Source organism: Balearica regulorum, chromosome 4 (genome assembly GCF_011004875.1).
Source record: "Balearica regulorum gibbericeps isolate bBalReg1 chromosome 4, bBalReg1.pri, whole genome shotgun sequence".
Taxonomy (NCBI): domain Eukaryota; kingdom Metazoa; phylum Chordata; class Aves; order Gruiformes; family Gruidae; genus Balearica; species Balearica regulorum.
In genome coordinates this window covers 24,635,339-24,648,275 of record NC_046187.1, presented here as the reverse complement: position 1 = coordinate 24,648,275, position 12,937 = coordinate 24,635,339, and the positions used below count along the sequence as shown (strand labels likewise).

General features: G+C 44.1%; 1 protein-coding gene across 1 annotated transcript in view; it reads right to left on the bottom strand.

Annotated features, from left to right (window-relative positions):
* COL25A1 (collagen type XXV alpha 1 chain) overlaps positions 1 to 10,055 on the bottom strand; it is a 322,148-nt gene extending 312,093 nt beyond the window's left edge. The window contains exons 1-2 of the mRNA XM_075751482.1: positions 9,243 to 10,055; positions 8,651 to 8,720 (exon numbers count right to left, since the gene is read on the bottom strand). Coding sequence (XP_075607597.1) covers positions 8,651 to 8,720; positions 9,243 to 9,602 — 430 coding nt within the window. The 5' untranslated portion in view covers positions 9,603 to 10,055. The remainder of the gene's footprint in view (positions 1 to 8,650; positions 8,721 to 9,242) is intronic.
* Between the last annotated feature and the right edge of the window lie 2,882 nt (positions 10,056 to 12,937).

Sequence of the window (12,937 nt, the reverse complement as noted above, 5' to 3'; positions counted from 1 at the left end):
CAGTCTTCCTCCCCTGATATTTACAGCTCTTACTCCACAGCCCCTTACTCCTAAGAGTACTAAAATCTTCAAAAGGGTAGGAAGAGCCAAGTTCATGAGCTAATTGATTCTGCTTCTTTTTTAGAAAAAGAAGAGAAAATAAAACACTTCCTTCCCACAAGTCTTTGCTGCTCAGAGGATGCACCTCCCAGGTACCAACAGACTGAAGTAGTAACAAGAAATGGCACAAGCCAGCTATTTCAGTCAGCAGAAAGCAGTGGATCAGGCGCCTGCCTTTATGCAGGTTTTTCCCTGATATAGTGAGCCATATTCTACATTACGTCACCGTGACTCGTCAGGCAGCCTACCGTGTGTCCAAGTTACGGCATAGTGTGAAAGACCACCAAAACCATCATACTGCTATGTTGTACAGTGTACTGCGTTAAAAAGAGGACCAAAGATCAAAGATTATTTGATACCCTCCTTCTCCTCAACACTTCTTCAGCTGAGATTGTAGAAGATCCACAGACAGGTAGGGGAAGCTACCTAGAGGGACTCAAATCCATCATTATTTCCTGTACAACCTCCTTTTCAACCTCCCCAAGAAACTGTGATCCGCTCTCCATCGTGAGCCCAAACAAGACATATTAGCAAAGGTAAACACCTATTAAAAAAAAAAATCTGTAAGCCATATTCCTAAAAACCCAAATTTAAATTCCTAAGTACTTCTAAAAAAAATACACACATCATTAAAGAAATTTAATAATATACTTGCCCAACACACAATAATTGCAAGATGAGATTCATGCACAACCAAAACTAAGATGATAATTCTAATGCTTAACACAGACAAAAACTAAAAATTCTGGTTTTAATAGACCTCCATCTATTTCCTCATGTAATTCACCTGTACACATTCTAAAGAAAAGTATATTTTCTTTATATTTGACAACTTCCTGCTCAATTTTTAAGACACCATAGGACAAATTATTGTTGCTTAAAAGCTACATTGCTTCTTGGTTGAGTGTATCTAAGCAGAAGTCTCTGAAATCATTGTATTAATTTTCAGAACATTCTAAAAGAAATAACATCCCAGTTTTATCACCTCTGTTATTACACATTTTCTTCACTCCATTTATTGTTTCCTTGCCCTACAAAGGGCTGTCATCATCTTTGATATAATTTACTAGAAATATATATTTTTATAAAAGATTTACATGGATATATAACAACTTCGTATTTCTTTAAAAAGCTCCTCAAGAATCATCATCTGTTTCAAAGCTTTCCAAGCACAAGAAGAAACAGTTCTCCCTAAACGTGCATGCAATATTTACAACTACAGGTAAATGCCTGCTCCTATATAAACATACCTCTGCACATATAAATGCAATCAATTTTAATACAACACCCACACTGCTGCCACACACACCCCCCGCCCCCCCCAAAAAGATACAGAAGAGCAGAGGAGGAGCAGAAAGGATAAGTGTTACAGTGTGCATCAGAAACAAGACTGTTTTCCAACATACTGAAAAAGCTGTTTCAAGGAGAGCATGCTGATCAGGTTTTCTTCATGAACATGAAGGATGGGACAAGTGGTTTACTTCACAAATAAGGAAATCATAGCTTGCCTGCTAAGAACTAGGAAACCTATGGAAATATTTAAATAGATTACTTTAGCTTAGGCACATCTATGCATTAACAATTTCTTGCACTAAATGTTTACTTATTTACAGAGCTGCACATTTTTAACTGAGGAGACTATTTACAGGAGGCTGCTGCACTTAATCCCAGAATTAAGGCAGATCCAACAACTTGTTGAGCCGTGACTGACTAGACACTGCGGTTGTGAACCACGTGGAAGGAAATACCTGACAACGATGGCCAGAGCCCAGAAGCACGAATAAGATGATCTCCTGGGGTATCAACCCAACTTGTATTTCTACAGTTGTTCAAGTCTACATAGAGGAAAAAAGAGCTGTACATACAAATGTTGCACTTTCAAATTTGGCACTCAGCTCTGAAAATTTGTCCTGACATTTTTATCAAGCTCTCACAAACAGCTTCTTCTGCTTAACGTAATCTCATGAAAATACCTAAGCAGATGAATTTAAGCAGGCACTGCTCTACTGTAAGTCTAACCAGTAAAAACATGACAGTCCGCAAGCTTCCAAAAAGCAAGCCTGCAGCATCGTGTTCACTACTGCGTGTATTATCTAACTGCAAGCTGCAGCTTTAATTGTATAGAGTGAAAAGTGTTTCTTCCAGCGTGTATTATTCTGTGCCTTCTTACGTCTTCTTAGTAGTTCTAAGTAAGCAGTCAGATTTCCTTTTTGCAGCTGACTTACGAAATCAACCGAAACGATGAAGGGGGAAAAGTGCTCTGCGTAGACAAGCCTTCCTGAAGAGCCTGTAGTTAGCAACATGACTCAAGTTCTGTGTGCGTTAAAGTAAGATGAATGGTTTCACAGGGTTGGTAGCTTGAAGATATTAATTATACGATTCTATCCGGTAACCTAAAAGGCCCTATAAAGACAGCTTCTGTCAGTCATGCTGTTTGCAAAGCTAGCTGATTTTTACTGCACTAAGTATACAAAAAGTAGACAGGTAAGCCTCAGGCAGTAAATTTAGAAGGGAGTGAGAAGGAGGATGAGTGCTGTAATGCAGGTGCAGCAGTGCTGTTCTTCTGGCAACACATTCCCAAGAAGCCACTAACCTTTAAGGAAAGGAACGGGGAAGGTGAGTATTGCCCAAGAGAACTCAGTTTTCTAAGCTTTAAAGACTCTTTAAGGAAATAGATGCATATATTTAAAGATACAAGAAAGAAAAATAAAGTAAAAAAAAAACCCTACACAGACACTAAAAGCTTTGTTCCAGAAGTAGGGTTAACAGCCACTTCTCATGCTGCAAGACTCACTGTACTTGAACTGCTTTGACACTTCAGCAGTTCGAGATGGACAGCTGCCACATGGAAGGAAATCTAAGAACATATATGATATGTTCTTATATTTAATATTAATCTCACATAATATAAGAACAGCTAATGCAGATAATCAAACCTTCCTTTTAATATGCCTTGTTTGACAAAATTCTGCAAGTTCAATAAATTTTAATTCAAGTCATAAAAAAACCTTTTGTTAATAACACTTTCATAGTCAAATCAACCTTTGTTACAACACCACTGACATCAACGATATTACAAAAGACAGAAATCTGGTACAGTCTGCTGTCAATCAGTTCTCCTTTGAGCCACATTAAGTTTCGTTCATCATGCTGCACACCCTACCTCCTTACCCAGAGGGAAGGGAATTAAAAGGTCACATCTTAGCCAATAAAATATATTTAGCTATTCTGTGGGGAGAAAACAGTATCTCTAATCAGTCATCCAAACAAGACAACAGACTACCCAGAAGGTTGCATGCTGCTGCACATCAATAAACATCTTTATCTAGGAACTGAAATGAAAAATATCAAACCAGTGAAGGTATGAAAGGGGAACTCAAAGCCCTGTCAGAAAAATTACAAATTTAGAGCTGAGCACTGCATTCAGCAAATAGATGATACAGACATGGCAGAAATAAGTAGTGCTGGGAGCTAGGTTCAGATAGCATACTCTGGAATTTTAAGTAACAGGGAAAAACACTTTGGATGTTTTCCATATCTATCCATATTTTCTTTTGAGTCTCTCTACTGGTAAACACTTAAGTCAGCTCCTCTTTTCTTTACCTTTTCAGTCTTTACAGAACTGCTTCACTGTAATCATAATTTAAAAAAAAAAAAAAAAAAAAAAAAAAAAGAAGAGGAATACCCTGCTGATACATATTTGGGGATTCTTTAAATCCCCAAAGTTGATTTATCCTTCATTCTGTCAGCCTCACTAATCAAAATGCTCCAGGAAATAGTCCTGATGGAACACATGGAAATAAGAAAGAGCACTTAAATTATACTTCCACTGCATGTCAAAACAAACATTATGTGTTTAAGACGACAAAAACAGTACTGGGAGGCTAAGAAAATACATAGATTTTCCCCATCCATGCTGCTACCAAAATACCTACAGCAGACTCATCACCTTACTGAAGAACTGTAGCTGTAGAACACAGTTTTCCCACTAGAATTACCAGAATAAGACTGACTGGTATTCTCCACCCCCCCCAACCCCTTTCCTTATGGCATTTCATCTCCTGAATGAACAGGTTTATATACACACAACTACACTGAAACAAGCTTTATAATCTGATCACAACAAATTGCATAGCAAAATAGGAGATACTTCAAATGCTGAACCATAAAGCTCTTTAAGACTGGAACAGAGAATCAAGATGACAAGATTACAAAAAGAGCATAAAATAGCTGGCTAAGAGAGAAGAATGATGGCAATGTCCATGGCTGGAAAGGGTTTGAAGCCACAGGTTTCTGAACACAACAGGGAGAAAAATGCAGGTTTCTTGATGAGAAAAATACAAGAGAAAGAGCAAAGGAGGAAACGTTGTCTGTGGCACAAAAGAAAAACAAAAGTTGACAAAATAATTTTACTTTATCAGGTACCCATCAGTGAAGTTTAGCTAATGTTCTGGGGACAAAAAGAATGGGAAAAAAAAAAAAAAAAAAAAAAAAAAGAAACCCACCCACACCACACCAGACAACAAAAACAAGAAACCCACAACCAACCAAAAAAAACACCCACCCAAACTCACAAACCCCATCATTGTGCATGAAGGCTGTAGTGAACATACATACAGAGCATGTCATAGCAGTTAGAGATAAAAAAAAAATTCTTATGTTATGCAACCTATCCTTTGTCAATGCAGAATTAAAGAAATGTATGGCATATAGGCATTCCTGCTTATATAATACTCTTTGCTTTATCATTTTTTAATTTTTTTTTTAAAGGAATAAATGCATTGTAAAGGTCTTCCTCAAAAGAGGAGAAAGAAGAAAACCTACACCTGGCCAAAGAGGACATGCAGAACCATACATAATCACCTGCTAGCCTTCCTGCTGACCAAGTCTGAACTTTCTGTACTAATAGACTTGACTTCTACTCCTACCAACAGCACCTGACTCCAAGAGCAGGCTCTGAGGAACACTTACAGAAGGAGACATCATGGCACATGACCACAAGTGTCAGAACTTGACCCTTGCAATATATAAAGGATCAATTCCCTAAAACACGCAAGCATACGTTAATTTCTGCTAAGTCTACAGGTCCCAGGTATACACATGAATGCTTTCTGGAAGAGGAAAGTCTTAAGAAATTCTTAGTTTTTTGTAGATTCTTCAAACTATTGAATTGGGAGTATCCCTGTGCTTTCTCCATGTGTTACTCTTTCCACAACAGTGTGACTCTTGGCACTTGGTAAGATGTATCCAGCGCTGTGCCTGACTGTTCCTCATAAAGCTGATTATGCTCCAACAGCCATTTAAAGGAACATTCAAACATAGGAAATAACTACCTACGCACCTTTTTGTTGTTGTTGTTGTTCATCTTTTACAGTAGATAAACTTTACAATAAATAATAAACCTGGCAAGGAAAATTAATTTATTACAGTTAAAATAATTTTAGCCACTCAATTTGCCCCCCAGTCCTATGTGCAGAAGGCTAACTGCCAGCAATGACTGCAGCAGTAGTTGCAAGCATGGGATTTAAGCTGGCACTCTTGGTAGAACTGAGGTAATTTAAGAGGAATGTCATCATGCATTTACTTCTCAAACTTTATTACTCTGCTTTAAGGGCAGAAAGAATGCCTGCTATTGTAATTTTAAAAATATTTACAAGATCTTTGGTATCTGGTTTTAGTACTGCAGAATTAAAATCAAAACTCTAATATCTCCTCACATTGTGTTTCTTTCATAAGAAAATAATAATTAGAAAACTCACATTTAGTGAAAACAAAGTTTTTCAAGAGAAATGTGACTGCTCTTCACTCTAGACAAAGTTCAAGGCTACTGTTGAATTAAAAGGAGCTACACGTGGACAGCTCTGCAAGCTACGAGCAGTTGTGAACCTGGCTGCCTTTGGTATCCAAGCTATTCAAATCCAGTTTCCTTTGAACATGCAAGTTCCTGCCACGGAGGGCCACGAGGGGATGAACATCTCAAGCTAATGAGCTCTACACCAGTTGCATAACTTTAATCCTAAATCAGAGGCCACTTTCTCACCCTCTTGTCTGCAGATTGACTTTCCCTCTCTTCTTTCTGTAGAGAACAATGTAACCTACTTTTAAATAATCTTTATTCCTCTCTTTAAAGACCAGGATGATGGAAACTGCCTTGGTGGCCATTTGGCAGCAGGCTCTGCTCACAGCATAGGGATGTTTCAGACAATCAGCTCTGTACCATGAAGGCTTTCCAAAGTCATCTCTAACAGACACGTATTTTATTATTACAGAAACGCAGGGAAGAAATGCAGAAGCCAAGCAGAATAAAGCAGCAAAATGGAATCACATGGGGAAGCAAGAAGGTAATTTACTCTTTGGCTTCACAAATAGCGGGCAACAGAAAAACCACTGCATTTCCATGATACTTTTCCTATTAAACCAAACGTCTTCCTGAACATAGTAGTCCAAATTTGTAATAGCAGCATCAAGGATGAAAATAAGAGCCCATTCTGTCCAGTCAAAAAGGAATTCTAACAAAGGGAATCAAATGAAGAAAGAGCGATTTATTCGCTCTACCCCCTCCTGCTCTGGCTAATGCCCGCTGTTAGGAGGCACGGCACTCGCGTGGCGGTGCCGCTCAGCCCTTGTTCTCTCAGGCAAGGCTCCCAAGACGATGCCATTTTGAGGTAGACACCTGTCCACTGGCAACAAGCATGAGAGCATCAACTCATTTTAAGCTGTCCAAAATGAGGCTATCACATGGCAACATCTTTCAGTCGCTACAAAACTTGCTTCCAAACTGAAATAGCTACCCAGAGGTGAAAAGCTCCGTATCACGTTTCTAATCCCCATACCAGCTAGTCCTCACTGCAATTTTTTTTTTGTTTGTTTTATAACAATTCATGTAAGTTTTTCCGATCTTATGGATCTTGCTCCCTTGAAAATGTTTCCCAGATCACTTTATTCTATCTTTCATCTAGCAAGGATTTTTACAATGCATGTGAGGAATATTCTGTTACTCATTATCTATTTGATAAAGCATACTTCTTAGAGAAAAAAAGGTCAGGTAAAAATTGGTATAATGTGGAGCTCTAGTGGTAGTGGGGAAGTAAAGCAATGCATAACACCAACTGTGAAACAGTAGATACTGACCCTTAGTATGAAGGCAATAAGCTAAAACATTGTAACAGACTAATTTAAACAAGGAGAAGGCAAAGGGAGAGAGCTTGGCATCAAATTCACCCATGTTTCGGGCTCATAGAGTACATCTTTGCATACAATATGATGAGCAACCTTCATTTTTAGTGCACAGACTTGAATCTTACAATTTATTGCAGTTAAGCAACAGAAAAAAAATAAGATCAACACTGTATGCTCATGTTAGCCTTAAAGGAAAAAGTTATATATAGTACAGCAGGAAACCAACGTTCCTTACCAAAACTAGCTGGGAATTGAGTATAATTCTGTGCACTCTTTTAAAGTCCTAGTCATATATATTGTCCCTTTCATGCTAGCCATGGTAACTCCTATACCAGCCAGTAAATACTCAGCTCTTGTATCATCAGCAAAATACTGTACCAACGATTGAGGTCAGTTTAAACACTGAGGTTCAGCAGTCCCTTCAGGCTGATGAGCTTGGCAGGAATTAAAATCTAAACTAGAAGAGCTCCTTCCTTACATCCACAGCACTATCACACATCCTACTGGCAAACATCATCAGCTTAAGTCTTGTTTACAGTCGATATTCCACATGTAAAGATGTGGTTTTTTAAAAACAGTGGAAGGATATGGAAAGCGTACTGTCTAGTGCGCTTCATCACACAGCATTTTGAAATTCCTACATCACCCTGTGAAACACTGGCATTATTTTCTTAACTTTTAAGATGCCATTTGAACTTGGGTAGTTTATAAAGCTAAGACAATATTGACAGCTATCAGACTGTCAAAAAGCAGCATGAAAAACACAGAAAACACTGCAGTGTGTGTGTGTACGAACAACTGATCCCAGTATTAGGGGGCCCAATTTCCAAAGTCAAGCGACATCACTGGTTGCATAAACACACACAGTTTTGAACCCTCAGTATGAAACCTCCAACCCCTTCCTAGGGGAACTGCTTTCATCCATAACTACAGAAAAAAAGAGACTGAAAAGCTCTTGAATATATTACTGGTAACTTGCAACAGACTCTCCACCTATTTGAATTCATGTTATAGGTTGCTTAAGATTTTTTGCTAAGAACTTGTGTTCTACTTCCCAATAATGCCTTGATTCAGTACTACCCCATTTAAGACAGAATATATTTTTTCTTGCTAGAATAGATCATTAACTTGCTCATAAGTGTAATTGTTTGGCATTACCCAGCCTAACTGGGAGTTTTTTAACTAGTGTTAGGTCCAATCCAGTGCCACAGTGGAAACAAATGAATCTGGGCTTTACACCTTTTCCCCTCAAGGTACAGCTGTTGATTGAAGAGGCATCCCCTAGATCTGACTTACGTGCACGGGAAAAACACGGCATAGCAAAACCCCGGAGTTACAAGCCCCAGAGAGATTTCCGTGCTGTGTCTGTTACCTGGTGGGCAGTTGCACTCTGGAGGCACTTCTCTCGCTACTCGGATTTTTGCCAAGTGTTCGTAGGATTTCTGTGGGCGAGAGAAGCAACGGGAGGGCACTGGGTGAGCTCACTCTGCCACGGCAGCCTTCCCGACACGCGTGGCCACAAACTGGGATTCACCGCTATTCCATAGGGTGCGGAGCCAGCGGTCGCTTCTTCACTTGGACTCGACCCAAGGTGTCTCACTGACTTCTCCACCCCCACAACAACAAACACAAGCCCGACGCCACCGGCTCTCTCCCACCTCCGCCGCAAGTGCCCCCTGACTTTGTGGGGTTTTTTTTCTTCCTTTCCCCTTTCCTTACGGATGAGGAAAGCCGCGGTGCCGTCCCGCCCGCCGCCCCCGCCGCTCGCCTCAGGCCCGCTTCCCGCCCCCGTCCCCACCCGGGGATGCGGGCTCACTCTCCCCGCTTCTCCCCCACCTCCCGCCCGCGGAGCTGCTCCGGTCGCCCCCCTCATCGCCTCAGCCGGCCTCCCGTCGCCCCGCACACATCATCCCCCATCCCCGGCACACACGCAGGCTGAGAGCGGCCACCCCCGTCCCGCACACCTGGGCGAGAAGTCGCTCCACTTTCTCCTGCATCATCGCGTTCAGCTGCTCCAGGGAATAGCCGGGCAGCGGCGGGAGCGGGGCGGCGGCAGAGAAGCCCCCTCGGGCGCCCTCGATGGCCGCGACCCTGGCCTGGAGGTCGCTGGTCCGCACCCCCAGGTAGACGCAGGAGGCCGCCGCCAGCGCCGAGAGGAGAGCCGCCAGCGCCGAGCCGCACGGCCCGGCCCGCCGCGGGCAGCGGTCCCCGCCGCAGCCGGGCTTCCCGCTGCCATCCCGTCCTGCGGCTCCTCGGCTCTTCCCTAACGTGCTTTTACACCCTTCAGCTGCGGCAGCTTTGATTTCCTTTCCTCCGCCCCCCATGGAGGCAATTAGTTTACAAACAGCGGCAACAAAAATAATAACAATAAAGTACCAGAAAATAAACACCAAAAAGGCGAAATAATTGAAAAAAGAAAACCCAAACCCCAAAACGCGGTAAGTAGAAGAAAAGCCCGCAACCGGCGCTCACACTTTCAAGGCGGAGCGGCGGCGCGCACCGCAGCCCGCACCGCACCGCACGCCGCCCGGCAGCGGGTCGCGACTAAGCCCCGCAGCAGGGGCGGGAGGTGGGGGGGGGGGGGGCGAGGAGCCAAAATCCGGCAGCAGGGCTGGGTGCGGGGCGAGCCCCCGCGGCTTCCACCCGCCCTTCGGAGGGAGCAGCGTGCTCTGCTAACGGTTTGCCACTTGTCAGAGAGGTTTGCAGGCGCGGGGCGGGAAGCGCCCCCCCCCACTCCGCCTCCCGCTCTCCTCCCAGCCGCCGGCGGACTTGTTGCTCCCCCCCCCGCACCTGCCTGCCTGCCGGCGCCCAGCAGCCGCGCCAGGCGGGGAAGCCCGCAGGCGGCCGGGAGCCGCGTCGCCCCGCCGGCAGGGAGCCCCCGCGCTGCCCCGCTGTCAGCCGCGCCGCGGAGCCACCGCCGCTCCCGCCCGCCGGCCCATCTCCCCGCCCTCGTTAGCATAATTTATTCACCTAGGCGGAGGAGCGGGCTGGGAGCCCGCTTTGCATAATGTATGCACGGCGCGCGGGGTATTAGACTAACAAATGAGGCGGCCCCGGCTCGGGAGGGGGGCAGCGCCCGCGGCCGGGAGGTGCCGGGGAAGGGGCGGCGAGCGGTGGCCTGCCCCGCCGGGGAAACTTCTGGAAAACCGCGCTAATTTACGGCGGTTTATGAGCGGGCTGTCATGCCCACGGTGCGGGCATAAAACACGGGGGAGCGCTCTGTCGTCCCGTGCTTTTTTTAGAGCGCGGAGGATAAACGTGTATAACTCAGCAGCCGGCTCCCCGGCGAGCGCGACACGAGGGCTCGCTTCCAACGGAGCAGTGTGCACTAACTCCCTATTGCACGGCGTCGGTTTAATTTTAGCTGATTTTCTTTCTGTTTTTTTATTTACCAAGTTGCTTCTTCGCCGTGTGGTGCGCGCAATCCCGTTTTCATTGCCCCCGGTTTGTACGACAGGAAAAGAAGCATCGACATGCAAAGAACCGCGCTCATGGCCTGGAGAGAGCTTGTTGGTTTCTGTTCCTTTCCCCTCTGCCTCTTACCCTCCAAATGCTGCATTCAGCTGTTGTGGTTTGGTTCTCATCTTGGCATTACCACAGAGCATCTCCTACGTAGCATTTGGTGTGGCATTTCTTGCGCCTGGCAAACTTCCCGAACCAGAGAAACCAGGGCCAGACTCCGAAGGAACACGTAGATCACCCTGGTTGGCATTTACTCACATGAATGCTGACTTCTTACAAGGTACAAAGACTCGTGGGCCGAAAAAGAGGCTTGTCCAACTATGGCGCTTCTCAGATAAGACTGAGAGTGCTGGTGTGTACCGCAAGTCAAGTTTCCTTACGGAGTCGTATTTGTGCAGTTTTATTACCTATTGTTTCCCAAGTATTCAAGCAACCATGGCTGCCATGAAAACACGGATCCGAAAAGCTTTGTGGGTTTCAGTATAATTACTTAGACTTTGAATAAAGCGTACCAGAAGTTCATAGCTAGTCATTTATTCTTCGTAATTTGTCTTTCTCCTTTCTAAAAAAAAGTTTCACAGACTCTAATCAGGGAAAAGAAATCATGATGACATAGCCCAAGGTGATAATTTCTTCACGATAAACAGTTAATAGCTGCAATGGAGAGTTTGCAAACAAATTCCCCCAAGCGGCACATACCTTATGATCAGGACTTGTGAATAACAACTGCTCTTTTCAAAACAAGGACTTGCTCACAGACTATCTCTTGGCAATAAGACGACGAAATGGTATTTGGAATGAATAATCTGACAGAAGAAAACAAATAATACCCACATGCTCTTATTTGGTGCATAGCACGGGCTCCCTGAGCGTGCTACGAGCAGTACCCAGGCTGCCTCGGAGCGGCTGGTGGGCCAGCGAGGCGCTGGGAGCCATCGGCGCCAGCTCCAGCTCTTAACATTACCCCCTGCTGTTAGTAGCCAGCGCCATTACTCAGCCCTGCCCGTGGTGACATCCAGCAGAGGAAAGCTGCAAACCCTCAGGATATGATCATCCTCCTCTCCGGTTTACGCGGGGGGTTACTGAGGCGCCGCTGGGGGCAGGACGGCTGCCCGCACCCCGCTGCTGCCGGTGCCGTACCCAAGTGGGTGCTGCCTCGTCTAGGCCAGGGTGAAATTTCCTCCTGAGATCAGCTCTTTTTATTTCAGTGCAGATACAGGTGTCCTCTGGCTGCTTCAGTGCCCCATACAACCGTGTACCCATATATCAATGTGACCTGGCTCAATGTTTTGCTTGGCCGAAAGATGCGGTCTGTCTGTCCAAGCATCTTTCTGTCCCTGCATCATGCTGTCTGTTTGTTTTGGACAAGGCACATTCCACATCAGCAATGAAATAGCCTGAGACAGAAAGTCCCTTGTTGCATTAGATTTACACGTACTTACCATCGTAAAAATCGCCAAATGAGCCAGATCACCGTGTTTCTGTGGGACACGATGCAAAGCTGCTTTCCTACTGGATAGCAAATTTCATGCTAAATGTTTTTTATTCTGAAGAGGTGTGATGGGAAACCTTGATTTTTCTGTCTGGGACAAATAAAAAACTCTGCCATACTAGAATCAACGCCCAAACAAACACGAGAACAACTTTAAAATATGCAAGAAATTGTTTTCATGCTTTTTTGGTTTTTTTGCAATGGGTAGCTATACCTCTACACACCTGGGAGAAATGTTAGCCCTGCCTGGTCTCACCTCTGAAAAGAGACAAGGCTCATTCATTCCTCATGCATGTGGCTGCTCACGCGTATCCTCAGACAAAGGGAAACATGATGAAGAAGAGTGAAAGACCAGTGCCAAGCCTTCCTTCTTGCTCCAGCTTAAAGTTACATTTTTCTTTTTTGCCAAAACTTGGCAAGATGTCATTTAAAAGTTTGTTAAAATGCTTAGAAATTACTTGATAAGGACAGAATTTGCGAATAAATGACTTCCAATAGCTTTTTTTTCCTAATGTGTTTTCACATAGAAATAGATACCAGAGAGTCTTTGAAGATGCAAATTAGCAGCATGCTCTTCTTACAGAAAAACCATGGTGATCTTCCTGATGAAGGCATATTTATCCACCTCACAGCAGGGCTGGTCCAGAATAGACTAGACTGGACTACAGAATCTGAGCAGCAAGCTAAATCAAACACAGTCTGATT